Source organism: Hippoglossus hippoglossus, chromosome 5, assembly GCF_009819705.1.
Source record: "Hippoglossus hippoglossus isolate fHipHip1 chromosome 5, fHipHip1.pri, whole genome shotgun sequence".
In the NCBI taxonomy this organism is placed as follows: domain Eukaryota; kingdom Metazoa; phylum Chordata; class Actinopteri; order Pleuronectiformes; family Pleuronectidae; genus Hippoglossus; species Hippoglossus hippoglossus.
The window spans coordinates 5,843,796-5,869,393 of record NC_047155.1 but is presented as its reverse complement, the minus strand read 5'-3'; the positions used below and the strand labels follow the sequence as shown (position 1 = coordinate 5,869,393).

Sequence of the window (25,598 nt, the reverse complement as noted above, 5' to 3'; positions counted from 1 at the left end):
CTTCGCGTTCACAACAGAAAACAAACAGGTTTGTGTGTTTGCTGAGCGGAGCTGGAGCTGCAGGTGAGACGCTGGAGGGGGGGGGGGGTAGAGGTGGGGTAATTTACATACGTAGGTGTAGAATTATATCCAAGCCGTTTTAAAACCTTGAAGGAAAGAAATATAACTTTGAAATATGTGATATTGAGGATGACTTTTCAGGGTTTAATCAGTAACAGGCAAGGAACTTTAACCACTGATCCACAACACGAGTCACTATATTTACTTAGGTTTCTTATTTAGTATTTTAAATGAAATAACCTCATATCTCAATGTAATTTGGATTAAATGTTTTATATTCAAATGGATTTTACTAAGTTTACCTCCAGCTATTATACTTTCTAATTCTTTGGATTCAATGTTGAGTTATCTTGTCATTCCCCTTGCATACTTCTGAACCTGTTCATAATCTCTATAATCTCTTATTGTTTCCAGCTGGGAAGATTTAAACATCCGTCCTAATCGCCTTGTTCTACACCCCCCAGCTCCCCTCACCCCTCTGGGGGCAGCTAGCACGAGGGTTAATCCCTCTGCAGACAGTGAGGGCAGAGAGAATCAAGACATGGCCCTGACTTCAGCACATATTTCCATTTGGCTTCTCAAAGTCTTCTCCGTGCAGCCCTAAAAATCATGAATATAATAACTGAAAGTGCCCCGAGGAAATGTGCAGGGGCTTAAGTCTATAGGAGCTGAATGAGTCTGAGAATGAGACCAGCCATAAGCTGTTTTCAGACATGACCTGCGGGTAAAATCCGGAGAATAAGTTTGCCTTTCACACATGCACAACACAGTGGTGGGGGGGGGTTCTCTGCACAGACGCGTTCACTACAGTATCAAATCCTCCACGTTTTTCAGGCGAGAGGTGGAGCAGCCGGGCGCAGCAGACAGAGACAGGAAGTGATGTATTAACTCTGTTGCGGAGCTCAAGTGATCATGGCCACACCCCCCTAACACCGGTGTCAGCTCTTTTCACCAGAAACTCTCTTGACATCTTCTTCTCCGTCGTCAACGTGTGTGTCACTGATTTTTCACCTGTAGTTAGTTGTTTTCTTTTGGTTTTTAAATTGTTTGCGTCTGTCGCGCGTTAGAAGCATCGTCAACCCCCCCCCCCCCCTCTCTCCTGGATTTCTACGGACTTTGGACTAAGAGGTCAGATGGAGAAAGTCCGGAGTTCGGTGAATGTCTGAAAGCAGCTATAGTGTCCAATTATTTGAGGAATTAAATCAAACTTTTATTTAACTTAACACAAGATCCTGCATCATCCACAATCACTGCAACACTCAACAAAAAGCAATTCCTGTCAAAGTAGCAATAAAATAACTAAAAAACACATTTGGTTAAATATACAGTGAGAGACAAACACAGGTGTCTTCAGTTGGTGGGTAGTTACTCCGTCGATGCATTTTGTGAAACAAAGCCTCAATTCTTCAGCTTGTTGGGAAGCAAATAATCAAGGCAGCTGCTGTGTGAGTGATTATGCCGCAGATTTCTCCCCACTAATTGTTAAGAGTGACTTCTGCCTGAGTCTCCTCCTTTGTGTTGTCTGCCACTCAACCAAACTCATTTTCGCCGGCTGCATTCGCCAACTGTTGGCCATTGATAAGGTAATCTGTTATCGCACTGTCGCACAGGATGCGCAAAGTCAGCCTCCCATTTGCTTCAGAGTGGAACAGCTTCAGAGAGAGCTGATCGTTGGCGTCGCTGATTAAGAACAGCTTTCGACTCAGCAACACGCTGGTGCGTATTGAAAACACATGGAACGAGGGAATGAAAATGAAAAGTGTGGGTTTTTTTCAACAGTCACCTTCAGACCCACAATATTCCAGGTGAGTTAAGTGACTGTGTGGTCGTCTCTTTCAGATCAGTCTACCAGATGGCGTTTACTGCTACGTACTGGTATTGGGGTCGATTTGTAGAACAGTTAGTAGAGTAAATGCGCAGGTCTCCATTTTATAATTGCAGTTTGGAAACTTTCAAGGTCGAATCATCTCAAGGGGTTCAGATCAGCTCTCTTTTAAAAGAAGGGCATGGGGGGGTGCGCCGGTGAGGCCAGGGCTGTGTCTAAATCTAAAGCAGCCTTAGACAAGTTGTTTGGTTAGCTGTGAAGTTATCAATGACAATGAGATGAGATATAGCTCTTGACTGTGTGGAGCACTAAATGTTGCCTGGAATGGTGAACCTGACGTTAGACAACTAAGCTGAAAATTAATGCCTTGACTCAAGCGATTGGTTTTGGTGTTTTTTTGTTTTCTCTATAAGATTTTTGTAAGCAGTGGCACAGGAAATATGCAGCAGAAAAACAGTAGTACTTAGGTCCAGTGGTACTTTGGATGTGGAACCACGAAATACAGGTAAAAGATGTTCAAACTGCTTCTCAGCCACTAGAATTGGGTACAAAGGAGCTGCCTTAATCTGTTGGTGGGACTTTCCGGTTAACTGACCGGTGAATTGCAAGTTCTGCAGTACATTTATACATCCCTTTTTAGATGTGGCCACTAGAAATGGTGGAGGGCCGTGTAATAGATTTTTTATTCACATCGAGATGACCTGCAACTCTGTACAATGCATTGAATTAACGGTCTCTAAAGTTTTAGGCCACAACAACCCGAGCAATGCTGTCTGCTTAAGTCCCACAAAAAAAGTTATGTCACTACTAGAGCCCCTGCAAGTTGAACTTCCTCTAAAAACTTGGCAGATACAGCTCCACCCTGAACAATTCCCCTTGACTCAGCCTTTTTTGTATCTTGGCAGTTTTTGGGTAGTGCTGCTGCCAAATATGTTGCCAAATCCAGTAAAGTACCAAAGTATTAACTATTCTCAGAATCCATGATTAAAATTTTCGCAAAGAAAGTTAAATATATTAAGCACATCCAAAAGAACAGGAAAGGCCATGTTGAGCCACATACTACACAACCACAGGGGAGTTTAAGGAGCGCTCCTTTTAACTGCCAAGTCCAAATTGACTAACTTCACCATTGGCAGATTGACGTATTAGGTCACTAATATTGATAGACCATGGTGGTGTTAACCTAAATTACCTGAACTATGAACCAAGGTCTCAATGAAACACAATCCAAACCAAACCCAGCTGGGAGCCTTCCAGGAGGAGGAGAGAAAGCCATCTTGAAACCATCCAGCTCGCACAGGCTTCAACACCATGAGGCCGATAACGATCCCATTCAAAACTCCACATGGTCTGCTGTTGAAGGACGGGTGGACTGCCCCTTGTCCTTTCCCTGGTAATCCTTTAATTGCACTAACCATTAGCATGTGCCAGACCATCGCTTGCATTTATCATGTATCTATATATAAGTATTCTAGGCATGTGTGGAAATACCAGATTTTTGTTCAGCACATACACAGAACGGACATCGAGGAGACCATGAGAAGTTAGCTGCTGTAATTGTAATTAAGTGTATTGAATTATGATCACTTACTCCACCGTTAAAAGCTACTTCTGCACAGGTTACTGGACAAACAACTGATTTCTGAGTCCAGCAAAGTTTGTTCAATACCTTTTCCCAGGGAGACTGACTCTTCAGGCAGCCGAGACACCACTGTTTCAGCGCTCAGACAGCCACGGCCTCCCAGTGTTACAGAGATGGGCCGACGAGGCTGCACAGTGAGGGTGAGGCTGGGAGAGTGAGGGGAGGGTGGGGTGAGAGAAATACAGATAGAGAGAGAGAGAGTGTGACTTTGTGTGTGACAATCTTACCGACAGCAGAGCTTAAGTGATTCACGTCTAATGAGAAATAACAATGAAATGTGTCCTGGAGACGAAGATACAAACATATGGAAACTACAACGAAACGGACCAAAGGGATGAATGCAGGATGTGTGAGAAAACCCGAGCTGTAACAAGACTACCACAGTTTTAATGAAGTGGAGTCAACAGTTATCTTAAGCCGCTGAAATACCTGTAAAGATGCCGGAGAAGATTTGAGTCACCTCAGAAAATTCAGTATTCAATCCAAACATCATCTGAGTCAAGATTTATACGATTCAAACGAGACGAGGGTCCTTTCGTGGGACTTTTTGAAAACAAACCTTAAATAAACTGATCAACTTGAAGTCTATGGTTTTTGGATGAGACAGTTTTGATGGATTGTGTCTGTCGTGTGGTTGAATGCTTCATGTCCGCAGCAGCTTTCTCTACTCGTACGTTTCCTGAGAGCAGAGCTTTGAAATGAGGAGCCGACCTCTTTTGTAGTCTCCTGGCTCCCACACAACCCCCTGCCCTCTCCTCTCCTTCCTCACCTCCCCCACCCAGCGTCTTGACTGTATTCCACAGCTGCATACATACCGGATCCACATAGTGAACGTAGTACCATCGCCCTCTTGTTTCCGTGGAAAACCCAGTGGGAGAGAGGACGCCAAGTCAACCTTTAATGAGCTTTTTACGCCAGGAAGCAGTGTTGGCAATAGATTAAACAAGACAGACAGAGAGTTAATGAGACTTGTTGGAGTTCCCAGCATCGTTTGTCTGATGTCAGGTGAAGATAAAAAAAAACCCCAAATAAATTCACAGAATTCACCGGGATTATTACTATCCTGTGTACGGCGCTTTGTGTTCTTCCACAAAACACAGATACAGGTCGGACATTTGCATGAAGGCAACACAAGAAAACATTGAGGACAGTGAATGTGACACAGAGCGATGTAATCCTGACAGTCAGTTAAATGGTTGCTAGAAGCTTTTGTTTGTGACGTACCATACGGCAAAGAATCACAAAGATGGAGGGAGATATAGTTACCGTAAAGACATGGCCCCATTCTACACACATCTATCTGAAAAGACCATTATTGGGATACAAGATTTTGGTCACGTCCATAGAATACCATGCAAAATACATATCATACAAAAATGCAGAGCTTCATTACTTTTGCAATCTATAAAGTTTAAACTACCAAATAGAAATGTTAAATTAAAATGTACAACAGTGTCTATACCAAGCTGACACGCTCTGTGGTTAAGTCAATACGGGAAATACAAAATTCATGTTCTTTCTTCTTTTCTTCAGCCCTTGTTTGACAAAACATCAATTGTATGAACTGACCATAGGTTGTGGCTTAGTGGATTTATCTGTGACCTTTGGCATCTTCCAGCTTTGCTTTAACAATCCTGTGGAGAGGAGGATCAACTCAACATCTTTTTTAATCTTTTACATGACATTTTGTGTGGCGACTGGGAGATGGGACCATCAGATCTGGCTGTAGCTGGAGAGCCAAAGTCAGGAAGGTGGTTTCCACAATGATGAAGTCACAGAACGACCAGTTTTTCATCACGACTCCCCATAAATCTGTTCTATGAAGGGATAAAACACAATTCCCACTGGCAGGACCAGAAAACCAATCATCCAGAACTCCCTCGGCATCTGTGTTTTCCTCTTGAATTACCACACGTCACAACCTGGATCGATGGCTTCGAGATGTTTGTGCTTCAGCTGAGCTTCAGCGGCGTCAGCTGAGCGTCACACTTTGGCTGAGGTCCCACAACTGCTGTATTCATCTGATGATCACAGCAGAGAACAACTTGCCAAGTTCATTTAATATCCAATTAACCCGACGGCTGAACCCAAATCCCTTCATCCACAGGCTGCTCCTGTTGATAATGCCCCCAATTTAAACACCACATTCGGGGCCTTTGCCTTGTTACATGGTAATTAATATTAGCTCCTGTTACTAGTGTGAATGTTGTAGGTTCTATTCGCTCATTCAAGATGTCAGCCTATGAATGGCTGCTTGAAATTCTGCAGAAACAAGGGCCTCTTTGATGGGGTCATGTGGTAATGAGTGACTTTTGGGTCAAGGCATTAGCAAACAAACATTGGGGGCTAACCATTGTATACATGTACACATTCTTCATTCCTTTCAACTGACTGGAGCCATAATATACAGTTAATAGCTCTTGTAGACATCTGCTTGTATTTGACCCTGTAGCTCGCTGTGGACGCTGCAACATCGTGGGTTTACATTCTTCATCAAGTCTTTGTTTCTGTCATCGTCCCCATTTGCGAAAAAAAGTTTCTTTTATCTAATTTAACTCCAGTATACGCATGAGTGTACTGGAAAGTGAAAGACCATTATAAAATATGAGTTACAAACCATGCTGATAAGTAGACAGTAATCAGAAGGTAATCCCATGCTTCTGAAACCCAGACCATATCTGTCCATCTGGCCATAAATTGGGATTAACCACTGATTACTGTTGAAAAATGGAGGGGGAGGGAAACGGAGTCAAACACAGTGAGATTCATCGCATATAGAGCGAACAAAGAAAGAAGAAGAGAGACTGTTTAGAAGTGATTGATTTCTGTTTTGTAGTTGTTTTGTAGTTGTTTCTGTTTCTATGGTTCTCATCATTGTTATCAATGATGAGAACCATTTTTAGGTTCTGGCAACAATTTGTGGCTGTCCCAGCACAAACAAGATAAATTCTGCTGGTTGCACATTTTGATTATTGCCTCCTAGGCAATGTTTTCACTTGTCCGTTTGTTTGCTTGTTGATAGGTTGTTTGTTTGTTAGCAAGATTATGCAAAACAGATTTGCACGAAACATGTTGGTCCCAGAAAGAACTCATTAAATCTAGGAGCAGATCCAGATAAAAATTTGTATCACTTTATTTAACAGCGTTCATGGATGTTGATAAAAAAAGCAAATCTGACATATTTGGGGGACGGATTTCTATAAGTATGTGGAAATTGGTGCAGATCCAAATAGAAATCTGGATCAAGCGGATTTAAATCTGGTTTCATAAGGGGACTGATTCGGCGGAGGTACGTACTATAGTGCCATTTTAGTTATGCTAGGAAACTTATATAACACAGCATGGTCAAGCATAGAATATGCTGTAAACATGATGTGAACATCAAGAGACTGTTGCACTCACCGTTTGTATTTGTAGCAGATTACATTTAATATTTCTTTTTTGAAAATCATGATTACATAATGGAGGTCTATGAGAAAAATGTTTTTTTTTTAGTTCAGATCCGCTCAGTTTTCAAAGTTTACTGCTCTGGCGTGCAGATACAGAATTTGTTCAAACTTTGAAACGCTCATGAGACTTTTAAGTTTGTGTTCTGGGTTAAGATCTTTTCTTCTTCAGAACATCTGGAGGAGAGAAGAAGGGGGTTTGTTTGCAATGGCGGAAATTCCGGAGCACACAGCACAGATGATTATGTTTCCTTTCCAAATAACTTGTGTGGTGGAACGTCTCGTCCAGCCAAACGAAATGAAGATCAAATGGTCGCTCATGACAGAAATTGACAGGCTATTCTTTGTTTGTATGAATGACGACTCATTTTCTAACTTAATTAAGTGTCTCCAAAACATGTTTCTAGTCTGTTTACGTTTTGCAATACAAACTGGGGAACTGGGGAGCCAAACACTACAAGATATTTAACAAAATATTTGTTTTTTATTTCTCAAGTCTCTACTTCAGGAAAATCTACTTCAGAAAATAAGACACGATACAGGAAAAGAAAAAGATGGTCTAAGAATTATTATCATAGTTAATTCAAAAGTATAGTTCTCCCAAAACAAGTTGTTTTAAAAACTAATTCTACACCATGTTGACTCTTTCAAAACAGTTAAACATGGATCAAACAGCAGCACACGTCACACAGCTCAGATGATTCACAGACAAATATCCTCTTCTAGACTGGGTCGGTGATTCAACAGCAGCACATCCCATTGAACAAACTGTTGAGGATGAGGTATTTCCCAGAGGGCAGGGAGGGACAACTTCACTGTTGACTGTAGACTTGGTCATTGCTTGACTTGTCACTCCCTAATGTAAAGTTAAGATTAATTGGATACTGAATTTTTATTTATAGCTGAAAATGAAAGGATTAGCCAGCTAGCTTGCATTCCAGTTTTCCTTTTACTTTCAATTTGACTCACATTAAATCTATTACAAGAGTTTTTACCAAAAGTGTTGTTTTTCTACAAGTTTCCCATAATAACCAGCTGTCAGCGCTACACACACGAAGATGCTGGGTTATTATATCTACCCTGATGTGGGGTTGAGTGTTTTGGGCCATTTTTCTGGGTTATTTATAGGGAGTTGGGTAGTTTTTGTGTAACCCTGCAGCTGCACAACTCATCATAGACACGTCCGCCCCTCCTTGAAATTCACATATCTAGCGACCCATTGCATCAACCCCCCCGGTCTTCTCCTTTGGGTTCTCAGTGACTGAAGAGGAAACCATCAACCGCACAATTGGAAGGATTTTTGAAAAACAAACGGTTATTGTTTAATATAATATACATTGTCTCAAGACACTTTACATAGAAAGTCAAGACCCTAAAATTGCACTGGTATTGCATGTGTGAGTACAGCTATGGAATTTAACTGTTCACATGTTTTGTGGTATGTCTAAAAGGGATGGCTCTAAGGAGGTAAAGCACATTATTTTCAACCCCTGCATTTTAAGGGTGTATTTTACGCAAGGATGAGTTGGTCACCTTTAAGAAACTGGAAGGCTCAGTTAATTCAAGTAAAGTTTCTACGGTTTGTTGCTTGGGATGTCGGGATATACAATAAATACGTCGGATTACTATTTTTACAGATGTCCTACAGACCAAGCAATTAACAAAATAATCTGTTAATTTATCAGTATTGAAATAACCCTTAGTTAAAGCCCTGCCAACATCAACCTGGAAGCTGAGGCTAGGAACCATTATTTCACAGTGATACCGTCCCCCTCAAGTTATGCGGAAACCACTGTAGTGAGAAATTAGAAAAACTGGAAGGACAACATCAAGTTTGAATCAATGACGTTAGCTTTGGAACACTGGGAATCAGGCCAGGTTCAGGCCTCTGGGAAACCCCGACAGTCCTAAAAGATCTGATAGCAAGAAAAAACAACTTCGACAATGTTTCAACAAGCCAAAATTAAGTATTCTAATTATTTTTAGATTGAAAAATACATTAAAGAGTGTTTCAAATTCATCCTATTGGCAATAACAACCAGAGAACACCAGAGGACCAGAGAACCCCTGTATACTGAAATGGTTTTGTTTGCTTTATGTGACATTACAACTAAATATCAGCAGTAATAACAGCTCCACTCCAGACGCTCTGTAATCCATTGACTTATTGCACACTGTCATGTCGGGGAAAATATCATATAGTTTGAGCTGTGTAATTTGTGTTTGAGTCAGACTTGTGATGCTGAGGGAAGAATTCAAGCCGGGACTTTATCCTCACAGCTGCAGAGGCTACATGTTCTGTGTGCTCAGGGTTTTGGATCAAAGATTTTAGTCCGGAAAACATCCAGTGACTTGAATGAAGCTCGGTCAGACACATGCTGTATAAATGAGGGAACTACGTGTTGAGCATTGAGATGATGATCAGTGTCACTGCAACTTCAACCCCATAAACCCACGCTGCCAACTTTTAAGACTAGTTGTTGAAGACATAAAGTGTGATTAAGAAATTTAAGTGAAGCATATAATTCAAACCTCAAAGTGAATCAAAAAGTGGTGCACTCATCCAGGAGGGTTTAGGTACAGAACAGAGTTCCATGAAACTTGATGGAAGGATGGGATGTGGGCCTTTAAAGTTTGGTGCAGATCCAGGAATTTGTATCATTTGCTTTAACATTGCACGATGCATTTTTTATATTTTTGCAGAATTGTCAGGGGAATAATTCATGGATCTTGATTGGAAAAAATCTGGCATATTTAGTGGAACGATATCTATGAGAGTATATGTGACTTGGTGCGGATCATAGACTGTTCATTAAAATGGATGTAGACTCCATGTCAAGAAAGGGAAGCCAATGGCAAGTGCCTGAAACCTGTGTGCTCTCAAGAAGTCAGTTTCCGTAGAAGTCTACGAGAAATGACCTGACATGACATTTATGTCGTAAAAGTAAAAGGTGCCACTTAAATACAGCACCACGTGCATTGGCTTGTAGATACTGTGTGATTCTTGGCTAATACCATCCAATGGGTGCAGATCGCAGGTGTAAACATGCAGTGTCCTCGAGCTCTGAGTCAGGCTCCACCTCCCTACTCCTACTCCTACTATGTTTACGTCTGATTTCAAAAAACCAAGATGGTGCTGGACAAAAAATGCAAAACTCGAGGCTTCAAAATGGCTTCACCAATGGGTGATGCTGCCACTTGGTGCAGAGCCAAATAAATGTAGATGTAGTTGATTTAAATGTGGTTTTAAAAGGGAGACGGAGTTGGCGGAGGTATGGGCTCTACTGCCATTCTAGTTTTCATTTAAGACTGAAGGAGATAACTGTTGAGCATCGATTGCACATCCTCCTGAAAATCAAGCCAGTCAGGATAATACAATCATGACCACAATGAGAGCGATGGACGAAGATTCGCCAAGACAAGAGAGAGTGTTGACGAATGAGGCAGAGAGACGGACAAACTGAAGTGTTAATTTGCTCACGTGTGTCCCTCCAAGGTGAAGGGCAGTGTGCACCAGTTGTGTCTGGAATACAGAGCGACTCTGGTGAAATGCAGGATTCTTTCACGTGAAGAATGAAAGAGGACGGTACACATTCACAGGTATGTGCAGCTTGTCCTTTACCAAAGCAGGAGACAGATGTGGCAGGCAGGGACCGGCGTATTGACCATATTGACATTTACTAAATCCTTCCCCCAAACAGCCAGTGTCAAGTCCCAGCTTAGCTACGCTGAGCGAGTTGATACCTGGCATTAATATGCATTTTGTGTGATCACAAGTGGAGAGCTCTAAATATGTCGGTTCACAACAGGCATTAGAATGAACATTTATGATCAGATCTCACTTCCCCTGCTCTAATTGCAAATAATCCCGGATGTCACAGCTGTTTCCAAAAGAATGTGTTGTTTGTTGTGGAGCTTGATTAGCATTTTGACCTCCGCAAATCTATGGTTTCATTGCTATTTGTTTGTCTGACTGCAGGATTACTGAAAAACTATTTAAACCGACATAACCCGAGGAAGAACCCAATCCGTTCTGGAGAAGATCCAGATGTCCCAATCTTTAACTTGGTGAGATAGCGTGCAACTCTTTGCTGGCTTTTCTTACATTAAACAGAACATCTTGGGCGATAGTCAGTCTCTGTTTTCTACAGTTTCACTAAACAAGGGGTCACCTTCTTGCTGAATACGGGAATACTGTATTTAAATGATACACAATAACTTCAAGTGGCAGCATAATCATTGCAAACTGCAAAGCAATGAAAGTTGTAGCAACAGTAACTGCCGGAGGCAGAGTTTGGCAAACAGGCAACTGACAAATCTACGGGTACTTCCAGTTACAAGATGAAATTTATAAAGTTTGTCTTTTTATGGCACGAAAAGGGGGGAAGTGCAGGAGGTTTGATCATGTGATGCAACCGCAACATGCTGAAATAAAAATTCAAAGATTTGTAAAGCTGTGGAAATTGGTATCTTCAGTTTATGACAAAATACCTGGGATATGACTCAAACAGAAAAACAAAACTCTTTCAACGCTGCTAAGGCTTTGAAATATCCCTTTTCACATGGTTTCCCATATATCGCCTTGCAACAACAAGTCTGTGGGTTTAAATTTCATCTGCTGGCCGGGGCCTTTCCATGTTGACACTGCTTGTTCTCTCACAGTCTAAAGACAAACATTAGCCGAACAGAAAACTCTCAATCTTCCGTGTGAATTCGATTGTTAGTGTGTTTACATGTGTGTTTTGGCCTTGACACAAATGTCAAAAATGCTAATTCCGCACTGTGACAGGCTCCAGCGGCTGAACCCTGAACGGGATGAGGGGAAAAGCCAAAGGAGGAACTGATGCACAGTTCCCGTTAACCATAGGAATCAAGTTGTGAAAATGAAAAAAAAACCCAATTCCAGAGATGTTACATAACGTTCGATGTGTGCCAGCGAATCTCACTCATTCTCATGGCTGTTTGAGACAGGAAACAGGTCCGAACTTCACAGGCATGTAGCGTCAGGGACATTTGATGTTGTTGATCATTAAAAGGAGCCAGGTGATCGTGTAGCAAACATACGGGAGGAAAATGAGGTGTGGACACATTAATATGTATTTGTTAAATCAAATTTATTGTTTACTTTCTATTATATTCTTATTATTACTAGTATGGTGAAAGGTAAAATACAATCAAGTGTGTTACTCTGCCGCTGTCGACTAATTTAAAACTTTATTTTATATAGTTAAATCTTCTATTCTCATGGCAGCATGCAAATCATCAGTTGTAGGAATGAATGGAAGCAGAGGGTATACGCAAATGTCACCAACACAGAAGTCTGCAGTGTGTAGAGAAAATAGTTTAGTGAATTGTGCCCTCTCCTGGATATCGAGAGGAATCAGCACACGGGACACTGACTACAGCAAATAGAGACATTAACACATCAGAGCAGATGTTTTTAACATATAAAGCTGCTTATTTATTTCACTATTTAAATATTTCTCTCCAAGGCTCTGCGCCCTGCACTGCCTCTTCATGCTGTCCACCAACATGTGTCCAGATCCTTCGGCTGGGACTGTTTTTATGAGACAAAATAGACAACAATTGTTGACTGAATCTGGGTCAATGATGAGTAAAGCTTCTGAAAAGGTATTTTTAAAAGATGTGCAACACATGTTTGAGCTCAAAACAACATGTCAAACCACTTAAATTCATTTTTTAACAGTATTTTTTAACTTAACCACCCAAATAAACGTCTTAATCTTCAAGTGTCCCTAAGAGTGTCAACACTGCCCCACCCATGATTATGTTGTGGTCGTGGTTTTTTATTTATGGTAAATGGTCTGTATTTATACAGCGCTAATGAAGTGTATTATGGTAATTAAGGTTTTTGCATTCTATTGAACAAATACTCTTCAGCCTCCAAATTTACATTTGAAGACGGAAAAAAAATACACAAATACAAAAACTAAAAGAATATCTATACAATATATTAATCAACCATCTGTTCTGTTTTAACATTATTCATTGGTTTGAATTATCATTTTACCTGGATGCAATTTTCAAACTCATGCCCATGCAGATGAGAGCAGAAACACATGTATAAGTGACACGTGTGTAGGAACATGAATCCAGTTGAATTGATGATATGTTAATAAACTAAATCTCAAGTATGTGCAGGATTAAAGGAAAAGACATTTTCTCCTGCAGATAAAAAGGGGGAGGGCTCGTCCGGGATTTGAACCCGGGACCTCTCGCACCCTAAGCGAGAATCATACCCCTAGACCAACGAGCCACGTGACGACACGAAGCACGTACTATGGTACAAGACGTAAATGGAAAAACGACTAAATGGAAAGTAAGGCGCGGGATAAAATGCTGGTTTACAGTTACAGTTATTAATTCTCAGTTTACTCACCCGGGTTCACCAACATCGAGCTGAAGAGTTTCCTGTTTCTCCTGAAACTGTATCTTTGAATTTAACTTTAATTTAACTCATTTTAAGACGCAGCTCGACGTTGAATTAACAACAGAGATCACGTTGGTCCTTTGTTTTACAGTCACGTCACGATGTCAGCTAATGGTGAGAAGAGATTCAATTACAATCATGTGATTAATGATATATCAGCACCAGAGTTTGAGCTGATGTTATTTATCAAGTTTATGTAACTTACTCCATATAACATCCAAAAAACAGAGCAAATAAAGACCGATCTGAATTCTTTAATATGCACATTTAATTTTTTTTATTTAAATTGCCCTCTGTAGTTTCTCTTTATTGTCAGTCCTTTATAAAGGTGCCTCAGTTTATGCAGTTAATAAACAACACTATTTAAATTAATCTATTGTGTTCGATGGGCCAAAAACTGTTCAGAAAGAGAATCCAGGTTATCTTTGGCACATGTAAACATTTTATCCTGGTTTGAGAAACCTGGACGACTCCAAATATGACTGAAGCAGGATAAGAACCAAACCCATACCATGTGAATTAATTGATCAAATCTGTGAGTCAGGACCTCTAGTAAAGAAATGTCGGCTTTATTTCAAATTAATTGACTGCACAGGACAGAGGGAAACACATCAGCTGTCCAGGATGAAACACAGCAGTTGTTGAGGTTGATCACTTTCATTGGACCAGTTCATCATCCTATCGATTAAACTCACATAATTACTGTTTATTGATCAGCCGATGCAAATTGAACACGATACATTCAACAGTGCAGCTTTGAATAATGATTGTAGTGAGGAGTCCCTGTATCTGATGTCTTGTGACACACGGTCATCATGAACCTCTGTGGTTGGAAAAGCCGGTCGATGATGCCATGTATATTTTGACGCCTGACGTCAGCAAAGCATTTTCCTGATCGACTTCACATAAATTAGCTGCTCTAGTTGGCTTCACTGCGTCAAAATCAGTCACGTAGCAACACAAAGTGGAACTGGTCAGTGGGAGAGTGATGAGTGGTTTTGCAGCCCAGTATGTGAACCAATTAGTGACTCATAGACAAACTTCGATTTGATTACAGGAACCAGCGAAAGTTCTTTGTTCATTGTTTCCCCATTCAATATGAAGCAGCATCCTCCCTTTGTGTGTGTTTGTGTGTGTATGTGTGTGTTTATTTTAGAGACAAAAACAAATACTTTCAATTGTGCAAAGAATAGATATATTTTTTATTGTGAAGAGGCTGCAACAGACTCAATAAATAAAAAATTCAATATGAAAGCAATTTGAAAACTCCAGAGTAATAGAACAGCTGTTTGACACCTTACAGGAAACCAATCTACCAAAACATTTTTAACGAAACTTTTAAAATCCCAGTATGTTGAACACAGATCCTTGAGACCTATTGGGTTTGGTTGCCGGGTGATATTTGCCCAGTTGGAAGTGTTATTCCATGAAACACTTAAAACCTGTGGAAGGTGTTGACGCCCTCAGTGGCTCTCGGTCGATGTGTCTGCGTGTTTTGCAGATGGCCACCTCAGTTCAGACACCCGAAGCAGGAGGGGTTGGCACATATTTCACAGGGATCTGAAGGCGTGATGATATAAACTGGAGAGAAACAAAATGAAACAGGACAAAAATATTCATGTGACCTGTTACACCCAAGCTTTCAGGATCCATATCCGTCTCAGAGCAGCGACAAAGACGCCGTCTATGAGCTTTTTATGGTTCCCAAAGTCTATTTACATTGCTTTTCATTGGCCTCTGGTCGGACATTATCATTCCAGAGCTGCTTTACGGTGCAGTAGTTACAGGATGTGCGTAATGTGTAAACAGTGAACTCGAGGAATTCATTAAAGGTGAAGTAACTGAAGCTTGTGCCTGTTGTTTGTGTCCTTAAGCTCAAGTCTGAGGGACAACACGTGTTGAGGGGGTTTTGACTGTCCTCACACATTACTGTACATGTCACTATTTATTATGTATATAGTGTGTGTTACACTATATCTATCCACCAATGGGAGGGTGGGGCCTGTTTAGTTCCACACATACTCCCTGCTCTCTCCAAGCAAGGTCAGGTTATAGATAAAGGGCCAAACCAACAGTACATTGTAGTGTCTACGCTCAGGGACTTTCGTATCTAACTCAGATGCCGCAGACAGAGAGGCACCAACTCTAACTCTTTCACCGGTGGCAAGACGTAAGGACACAATGTGATTTAGGATGCAAACACCTACATGTAACATAGAGAGTGACGGCAGTTCTAGCCATTTATAGATGTGCTGTTAGAATTGGTGACGCAAGTAGAGGAAGACATATGTGGATGCTGGGGGGGGGGGGGGACAATTGCTCATGTAACTCTGTCAGTGTTTGTATATTGTTCCACCTTCTGGTCTCCTTGAGGTCTACGTTAAAACCTTCTGCATAAGACATCAGCTGCTGCCTGAGTTCTCCTTTCACCAGCTTCCAGGAAACCTCCAGAACAACATGTGCCTGAGTGATAATGGAACTGGAAGAGTCCGTGTGTGACACGAATTTGACAAATGTCCCTGATGCTCCTTTAATAAGTATAAAGCAGCTGGAGCTTGGGTTTTTAAACCAGTTAAGGTTTTAACGACTGATGTGTTTATTTGCTTCCCTGCTGGGAGGGAACTGGCAGGATTAAGTGGATAGAGCTGTCTAATTAATTTGTTAGCAAATGTTACCGCTGCAGTAAAAGGCAAACCAGCTGCAATGGGCTGTACAAATAAAAGTTAATATAATTTGATTCCACCAAAAGAGCAAAACCAACAATTAATTGAATCAGGTACTGTCAGTGTAGCTGAAACCCTGACACATGTTATTCTCCTCTGTTCCTCAGAGCTCCATTGTTGTCATCATTTACAAAACAACTAAACTCTACGTTTGTCACTCATTTTTTTATGATTCCATCTCCAATGGAAATGAATGGGTTCACGTCTGAGTGTCATAGACATGTGGGGGAAGCAGCAAATACTGAGAAATGAAAAAAATCAATCCTCTTTATGAATAAATGTCAACTTCTCCACCCTCAGTAATGTACTGTTTAAACCCATTAGAAGGAGGAACACGGTGTTCTTTTTACATTTATGCCCAAATAAATCTGATATCCGGTAACATGTCCATATTTGTTATTTCTTCATTTACCCTGGGCCCAGTCCGGTCTTACCTAGTCTGGAGAAAACAGTGCCAGTGCCCCTCCCCTGGCAAACTGGCTGGAAGACCTGGGGCAGGAGAGGGTTTTCACAAGCGGCCGCGACACTTGTCTCGGCGAGGCGAGGGTTGAGGTCTCCATTTAAATCCATCAGCTCCTTCAGCTGCTTCACTGCCTCCAGGGGGAAGCTCCTGTCTCCGACCTGGAGAGGACCAGGAACAAGAGGAAAGAGAAGGTTCAGATTCGGTTCAGAGGGATGAGGATGGTCACTTTAAAGCTTAAAGAACACTATCAGCATTTCCGAGAACAGTGGACACTCACCTTAACCTGCACACCCAGAGCTCCAGTGCACACACACAGCAACACAACCCCAACGACAACCACACTGAGAGATCTCATGTTTAGACGATGCAAGTTGCCTTGTCAGTGCAGAGGAGTGTTTCTTCTGTGCTCTCTCCCTGTATCTCCGCTGCCTCTTATAAGGTGTCTGGACAGATTAGCGAGTGATTTATTAACAAGGGCAGCTGGTGGGTGGAGGAGAGTAAAGGTAGGGGGGGTCAAAGATAACCTCACTGTACTCTGAGGGCTGTGGATCCTCTTTTTGAGTTTATAACCACTATTCTCGAAATTTGTTTATAACCTCTATCGCTGTTGCTTCCTCCGTCAGTGCGATATTTCACTATTTGCCCCTTAATAAATGTCATCTCTCGTCTCGCTCCCACAGAAAGTCGTCACACAGCGGCCTGATAAGCGAGGGGCTGTATACCTGCAGAGCTGAGCCATGTAGGTCTCTTGTTTGAATAGTTGTGATATTGACGTTTTCCTGACCCAAATGGTAAATCCTTTAGTTTGCTCACACGGACAAACGTGCACCTTAAAATTTGAGCTCCTACGTGAGTTTAAAATACAGGAAAAAACACTTAACTTTAAGAGACACTTTACTCCCTTATTTCAAACTATAACAGAGAATATTAGATAAGACAACTATTGTTCATCTAGTGCGACTTTGGTCTGAGGGGGCCCATCCCTCCCATAGTTTATGATGTCACATCTGTGATGTCACAATGAGTCAGTCGGCAGCACTTTGTGGTCAGAGCGTGTGAACTCAAAGTCCTTGAGTTCACATTAGACTCAAAGTTTCTCTCAGCTTTTTCTCCTGCTGAGTTACAGGAGTTCATTTTATTTTTTTAACGCTTTGATTTGTTTGTATTTGTGAGTGTTTGAAATCCTTTATTTTGACAAATGGATGCTATAGAGTAAATTGTGTAGTTTCAATTTCCACTCAATAAGAATATAAATTGAAACTCTACAATGTGATATCTCTCTCTCACACACACACACACACACACACACACACACACACACACACACACACACACACACACACACACACACACACACACACACACACACACACAGCTCTTATTGAAAAAGCTAAACTGACTGGTACTGACAGGTGTTGTTTGGGAAATCAATGAATACTGTGAGAAATGTTCATTGATTTCCAAAGGTTTTCATTGAATGTACATTATATAAGTCAGAGTGTACAGTGCATCTGTTCCTGGTGGAGATTTAAACACAATATTCTCTGCAATGTAATTTGAAGAGGTGACATGCAATCTCCTTTGGACAGATTCAAATAAGAAAACATAACTTTCATTGAAAAAACTGTTCCTTTATTGTTTTATTTGATTGAATTTCATTGAATCTAATATATAAAAACTTCTTTCACTATATGCTGTTGTGTTTATTTCTTCTTGCCGAATCATTTTTGTTCTTAGTGCTTCAAAAAGCATGTGTTATATAAACAAAGTTAATAATAATCACAGAAAAACAACTCTAACTAATTTAATTGTTCAGCTATATACAGTAAGTTAAGGCCTCTGTTATCAAAACCCAGCTGCAAAATCTAAGCTAATGGGAGATATTTAAAATCCAATATATTTTAAAAAGCAGAATTTACAGAACATTAAGTCTCATTTTGTCTTTGAGATTTTTCTCTGTGATTGATTTTGCAAGGAGGAAAATGTTCGGTCGATGTCCTGTTGAAAAGCTAATGAGTGCAAACCAGAGGGGGTTCCGTTTTCTGTGGCCACGATAATCAAGTTTGATTCTAAATAAAATCACCATGAAAACACCCACACACCATCACACCTCCTCCTCCTCCTCCTGTCGCTGTGGGAACCAGGAACACAAACACCATTTATTTATTTATGTATTTGTTTATTTGACAGGGACAATGCAGAGGAACATTGTAACAGGCTGCAGGAACTTGATAAACGTGTACTACAAGTAGTACATAGTAGTAGTACATAGTAGTAGTACATAGTAGAAGTAGACTTTTTATTTTTTATGTAAAAAGGTCATACTCTTTTCTTTCACTTTCTCTACATCTCAGACACAGAAATCTTAAACTCATCAAACTAAACTACAGATTCTTCCACAGCGATTCTTCTCCTCAGAAGTGGCGTCTTTGCAGCAGCTCTTTCAGGAAGACCTGATTTAAACAGTTTTCTTTGAACTGTTGCTGTTGAGATGTGTCTGCTGCTTGAACTCTGCTGTTAATTGAGACTTAAACAAACTCTGCAGAGACGGTAACTCTTGGTCTTCCCTTCGTGCGGTGGTCCCCGTGAGAGCAAGTCTCGTTACGACGCTTGATGCTTTTTCTGACTGCACTCGGAGAAACATTCAGTTTTCTTGAAAATGATGAGATGAACTTTACATCTGAAATAACGTTTTCTATTATTTATACAACACTTCTCAAAACACAGCGTTTCACATGGTTGAAACAGGATGAAACATTTCAGGACTGGAGCAAATACGATCAGAGAATAGAATACGAAATAAATAAATGCTTTAAAACAATACAAGTAATCAAACTGGCAAGTTGGTAATAAAATGGTGAACAGGGATTCATAAAATACGTTTTGGAGGGAACGTTAGTTGATCTTAAACTACACATCAGGGAAACTGCTTCTGTTTCACCACGCAAAGACGTTTTTGGAACAGTCACAACAAAAATGTTCAGCTTTTTCCCTCAAATCATATCAATTAGTTTACCTGTTTAGATATAATCCTTATTAATCCTATTTCCCTAAGTGCTGTTTCAAATATTTCCACACACAGATGCTGAGATACTGTACATCTCCATTTACTTTTTAAATAGATATTCTAACGATCAGCTGGAATCAGCCAAGCGAGTATTTGTTTGTTCAAATCCCCCAGTTTCCAGATAATCCAGAGGACATGGTGGTTTTAGTTTGTAGAGTGAGTCTTATTTTTCAGTGCTGTATTTCTGTGTGTGTCTTAAACCCAATAATAAAGGGGAAAGGGAAACTGCAATAATGTTTTTTTCCTTAGAAAGCAAGAAAAAATGCTGCATAGCTTGTTTTTATGATTTCATATGTAAGCGTAAATGTCATAACATTAACTATGTGCCTTTGCATTGCAGGTTTATTCAGAGAGCTGACGGTATATCTGCAGAATGAGCCGTGTCAGATAGGATGCATAAAATACATTATTCATAGTCTTAAACAAAGACGTGTTTGAGGCAGAATCGAAGGCAGTGCAGGGTCGAGCAGATGTTGTAAGTTGTGTTAATAATAATGGGGCAATAGCTTGTTTAGAAGCTTGGAAATAAACATTGCACAAGCTGCTTTCAGACACGCACTGAACTCTGGGACATTCTGCGGAGTGGAGATGTCTGAGTGACATTCTGCTGAGTCTCTCCGGCCTGTGAGAACACAGCAGGAGATACTCTGCAGGATTCACCTCGAGCAACACAAACCGGGAATTTCTAAATAAAACAAGGCCATCACCATTTCAGAGGCTTGAAAGGTACGGAGTAGAGTAGCGTTGACTCAGGGTTTTAAAACTAAAATGTATTTAGTGTGGATGTCGACATAGTGTTGGTGTCTGTCAGTTTGTTTTGAGTCTTTTCTGCCCCCTAATGGCTAAAGATCAATGCATGCAGCTTGAAGTTCACACAAAGTACACACAATCTATCAGTGAAGGCTTTTTATTCAAAACTATGAAAATAAAAAAGGAGAAGAATTCAACAAGAACCTCCTTTAAATACATACATAAAGCTTGGTTAGATGTAACAAACAGTGTTATTGCAAAGATAAAAATTCATGAGAGAGAGAACTTCCAGGAGAAAAATAAAATAGTAACTATGCTACGAAGTAACAGTTTGCAAAAGCAAAACATACAAAATAAAACACAACTTTTAAATTTATAAAGTTACGATGTGGGCTGGGGTCACAACCTCAGTATTGAGGAAAAATAACGTTTTATCATTGGGGGCCAAAATAATGACAAATTCCCTGAAATAGCTTTAAAGGAGAAGGAAAAAAATCACAAGTCTGAAGCTCGGCAAGATGTTGGTGGTTTGCTGCGGTTGTTTAGCAGCCGGTGCAGGCGGCAAAAGCACAGATCTCACAGACGTCCAGGGGAACCAGGCCTGAAATAAAGGAGACACGACAGGTGAGCCACAGAAATCAGACGCAAGCGCTCTAATATTCACAATCTGACATGTTCACTTGAAATTCCATCACAAAGACGGGAGCTTTTCGATTTACAATGGTCTCACCGAGTCTGGCGAGAGATGCTGACGCTCCTCTCTGCTTGCAGAGCGGCAGGAACTCCTGTGGCAGCATGGGGTCGGCGCAGAGGGACATGGTGCTCGCCCTGAACCGAGGGTTCAGCTGGCCTGGTGATGCCCGGGTCACCGTCAGCTCCTGAAGCCTCTTGACGGCCTCCAGTGAGAACGACAACCCATTCTCCTAGAAGAAGAGGCAGGTTTTTGTGTCAGACAACTGAAACCAAACTAAAAGGCACACACTGTTATTACAGCAATGAGATAATAGATCTTGGTTTGCACATTTAACAATTTGTAGCCGTGTTGTCTCTGCTCTGCAACGTGATCTGCAGCATTCGAGGACACGGTCTTCCTCCCACTGAGCAGAAAAGGTCACTCTCCAGTCCAGACAACCTCATCACAAAGACATCAGGCGTCTGAAACGCTAAATGATGCACTCACCTCGATCTGCACGGCCTCAGAAGTCCAGCCGAGAGCCAGGACCAGGAGAGCGACGGTGGCGAGTGTGGCGAGTGTGGCCTTCATCTTGACAGCAGTTTGTCTTGTTTGTCTGTTGCTGTGTATTCGCTCAACAGGTGCTCAGCTCGGTGTGTCTGTGTTCCCTCCAAGCTTCCCTTTTAAACACGTCGGCCCCGCGGCCCCACAGAGTCATGTGACCGGAGCTGTCGTTCTCATGGGTTAATGAGTGGCGACGGGGGTTGTAAAGAGGAATTCATAAATCTACTTTGACCTCAGCACCTGCCTGATTGTTTTAGTGGATCCCCGGCACACATGTCCTGCTCTGTTCCGCAGGATTCATCCCACCGCTGGACAGTGAAAGAGTTACCATGAGCTCCACTGCTGCACCCGCACCAGCCCATTGTTAGAAAGCACGGTTTCATACCTGTGCACATTATTTAAACTTTGTTTTATATGTTTGAAAAGATCTGCCAGACCTGCTTCAAAATCATATTTAGAAGAAGTGAGGGCCCAAAGAAGGGCAGCGTTGAATTTGGTGTGATTTGGACAGCGGTGCCACAGCTTCAGGGTCCTGCAGCCGGTCTTAACTCGCAGTGACTCACTTACTGCAGGTCACTTTTACGGTTTCAAAAAGAAAAGCTGCAACCGGCATCACCACAATTAAATGTCAAATACTCTCCTGTCATATCTTTGCCTTTCTTATCATCTTAAGAGGATGTGGACGCACCCGTTTGCACCTAACAAGGCCAGCCATCCATTCATTATCTACACAGCTTATCCTGGGTTCCCGGAGGAGCGGCAGGCAATCCCACTTGATATTAGGTGAGAGGCGGGGTTCACTGTGGGAGAAGCCAGAGAAAACCCAGGCACAGGTGGGGAGAACATGGAGACTCCATGCAGAAAGCTGGGATTTGAACCTGGAACCTTCTTGCTGTGAGGCGACAGTGCTAAATTTACATGCAAATATTATCGTTTCCTGCCTCAGTGTTCTCATTAGCCCGAAAGTGGAATGTTCAGTATTTATTTTTCTACTGCTGCAAGACTCTCTGCGTCTGCTGCATAAAACATTAAGTTCAATTTATTTTCGTCGGCCTCTGGCTCCGAGCAGATCTGAATGAATTTTTGGAAACATATGTAGGATGTGTTACTTTGCAGGAGGTTCTTAGGCCAACGAGACGCTGCGCATGTAAAACAACATTCGTAAAAGGTTATGGGAGATGTGCTGTCAGCTGAATGACAAGATTTAGAAACTCCATCAATACATCCAGTTGCATTTCCTTAGGAGCTAAAGATTCATCATTTCTGTGGACAGAGGTCCGGCGAAAAAGGTCAACAGCATTTCCAGCTGAGATAGACTCGTTGGCATGATGCAGGAATCAAACCTGTGACCTTCCAGCAACGGCACAAGCGACCTAATCGCTACGCCTCTCAAAGAAAAAAGAAAAATCAATCGATTCGGCTTGCGAGTGGCACCGAGCGTTCATGCACACACACAGCAGTGCGGGCGCGTGACGAGCCGGTGACACGTGGTCGAGGTTTGTGATGAGCTCATTAAACTCAATTCTTTACGCAGAGCATGAAGGATGTGAGCGTCTGCCTCACAGATGCAGGATGCACACTGGAGCCTGGGTGGCCACAGTCTAATCACATCCATACTGGGTGTGCTGCATGTGTCACGTCTGCATCAGCAAACTATTGACCTCTCACCCACGTCACGGGTGTGACGGGGTTGGCTGCTGCCCCCGGTGACCCCACGCAGGAAGAGCAGTTTCTCATGATGGATTGATAAAAGCTGCAGTGTTAGAGCCCGCGTTAGTCACCATTAATTACACTGTATGCATCACACAGTGCATGCAGACATGTGGGAGGAGTGTATGAGGCTGAGATTGCTGTTGTTAATCAATAATCTTCATTCCAGGCAGGTAGGGCTCCATCCAATCAGGTGTGGCCCACGGGCTGCCATGAGAGCAGGGCGGAACTGTGTGGGTGATGGAGTGTGACGCACAGCAGCCAGGAAATCATGTTAATATTTCACTGTTGTTGAAATATTCAAAACTCTGCATTTTCACGCCCTGATGTGATGTGAAGAAATGTTGGGCATGAAGGTGAAAGCGTGAGAGGGAGTTCTGATGTTTCACTGCACTTTAGTAACCTCCTGATAAACCTCAACCTGTTATCAAAACATGAAGCTAATTGACTTAATATTGGTGTTGAGTCGGTTTCTTGATTCTCTGAGAATTTAGCCGTAATATTTCATTAAGTATCAGGACTTTGATCGTTTTAGAAGATTCTGAAGAATGAATCACACAGACCTGGAGGAAATTGCCTCTTAAGTGGAGAAGGAAATGTTTGATAGTGGTCGACTGTGAGGTTATTGTTGGCGACACATATTATAAAGGATTTCATAGAAACTCAGATTGGTTCAGATGGAGTGAAATTTGGTCATATTATGACTTTTGGGGTTAAATTCCGACTCCATTCTTGTAATAAGATGACTTTTTTTTCTGGCTCAATTTATTAGACTTTATTCTTGAAAATTACAACTTTATTTTCATAGTACTATGACTTCATTCTCGTGTATTTATGACTTTTTCTCGTAATATTACTTCTTCATTCTCGAAATATCTGATATTTTTCTTCCTTTGAGGTGGAACTTATACTCCGTTGTGGCCTGTGAGAGGTAAAGGGGAGCAACATAAATTCGGGATTTGTCTTTAAAAATAAAAGTTATTTATAAGGGAGGTTAGATAAATAATTAACAAAATAATTAACGTAACGAGTGGATGCTGTTTAAATCGAAAAATATAAATAGATCCAAAACAGGACTAAAATGCAAACAAAACGAATCCTTAGAAACTTAAAACAGCAAACAGCACCCTGCTCCTAGTGTCTGTAGTTTTTCTAGTCTGCAGGTATGATGCTTTAGTGCCGAGCTCCGAGTCAATGGAAAGGGCAGTGATTCAGACAGGTAAGACTAATGACGACCACTCAGGCCGGAGGGAGGTAAATCATCAGCCTGGGAGTGAATAGAAAACGAGTATTTATCTGACCTCCTCTCCCCACAGACTGTTTACAGTCAAGTGGGCGAGCAAGCAGTGTTTCTCTCTTTAGCGACGCTCCATCAAGCTCTTTTAACGTCTGAACCTGAACCTGTGACCCGAGGAAAAGATGATCGAAACTCTTTAAACCTACAATCATTAATTCACATTAGGCAGCAAAAGAAGGAATAATCCCAGCGTATTAACATCCATTAAAGATGTTCTCTAACACTCGACACGTTCAGCAGATACAGAGGATTCATGACTAGTCCTGTTTTTCTGGTCTAATATTTACTCTCTAGCTCGGTTTTGGTCTCCACCCGCTCCTGAGGGAATGTTTGGCCCTCAAGCTGCTGAATGCGTCAATATGTTGAACTCATTGTTAACTTTGTGAGTCTGCCTCATATTGAAATAGAGTTTAAATAGAATCAAAACATTATTTGTTATCAGCTACTGTGAGAAAACCACTTTAATGTGTCGTTACGTGGAGCTGTGAGTCGTACAGATGTGTGCGACCTGGATAAATCATTCATCTTGTGCTAAAGAGATAGTGGGAGCTCCGTTTTCCAAAATTGGGGGAAAATGAGGCAATAACCTAAAAGCATGTCAGTGAGAAAGGGATTGAAAAGCCTGATGATTAATTTTTTTTCATCTTAAGCCGTAGATCATTGTTGACAAGGTGCCACCAAAAGCCACCACACGGCTAATTTATGTATGGAGCACATTTCATACACAGATGCAAGTCAAAGTGATTTGTATAATAAAAAGATTTTGAAAAAGTGAAGAGCAAATACAAAAAAGTACATAGACATGCACGTAAAAGTTTTTAGCCTGTATTTTAAAAGTATCCACATTCGCAGCACATCTGAAATCCTCTGGTGGTTGAGTCCAGCTGTGACGAGCATGATAAGTGAAATGCAGCTTCACACTGTTCT

General features: G+C 41.4%; 2 protein-coding genes and 1 non-coding gene across 4 annotated transcripts; all 3 read right to left on the bottom strand.

The window, feature by feature from the left end:
- Nucleotides 1-13,178: 13,178 nt before the first annotated feature.
- On the bottom strand, nt 13,179-13,250 carry trnap-agg. Its single transcript has one exon. It is a non-coding gene; the product is annotated as a tRNA-Pro (tRNA).
- A 1,519-nt stretch (nt 13,251-14,769) lies between these two features.
- On the bottom strand, nt 14,770-17,008 carry LOC117761471 (guanylin-like). 2 transcript variants are annotated; one of them, XM_034585394.1, is made up of 4 exons: nt 16,888-17,008; nt 16,582-16,768; nt 14,926-15,005; nt 14,770-14,866 (listed from the first exon to the last, which is right to left on the bottom strand). In XM_034585394.1, exons 1-3 carry the CDS (start codon nt 16,963-16,965, stop codon nt 14,935-14,937), a joined length of 336 nt encoding a protein of 111 aa, XP_034441285.1. In that variant the 5' UTR covers nt 16,966-17,008; the 3' UTR covers nt 14,770-14,866; nt 14,926-14,934. The 2 variants fall into 2 exon arrangements, with proteins under 2 accessions (XP_034441285.1, XP_034441284.1); XM_034585393.1 differs by lacking the exon at nt 14,770-14,866 and having other exon boundaries at nt 14,882-15,005.
- Nucleotides 17,009-20,618: 3,610 nt separating this feature from the next.
- si:ch211-220m17.5 (guanylin family protein) lies at nt 20,619-21,818 on the bottom strand. The gene is made up of 3 exons (XM_034585407.1): nt 21,608-21,818; nt 21,158-21,350; nt 20,619-21,028 (listed from the first exon to the last, which is right to left on the bottom strand). Exons 1-3 carry the CDS (start codon nt 21,689-21,691, stop codon nt 20,970-20,972), a joined length of 336 nt encoding a protein of 111 aa, XP_034441298.1. The 5' UTR covers nt 21,692-21,818; the 3' UTR covers nt 20,619-20,969.
- Nucleotides 21,819-25,598: the final 3,780 nt, after the last annotated feature.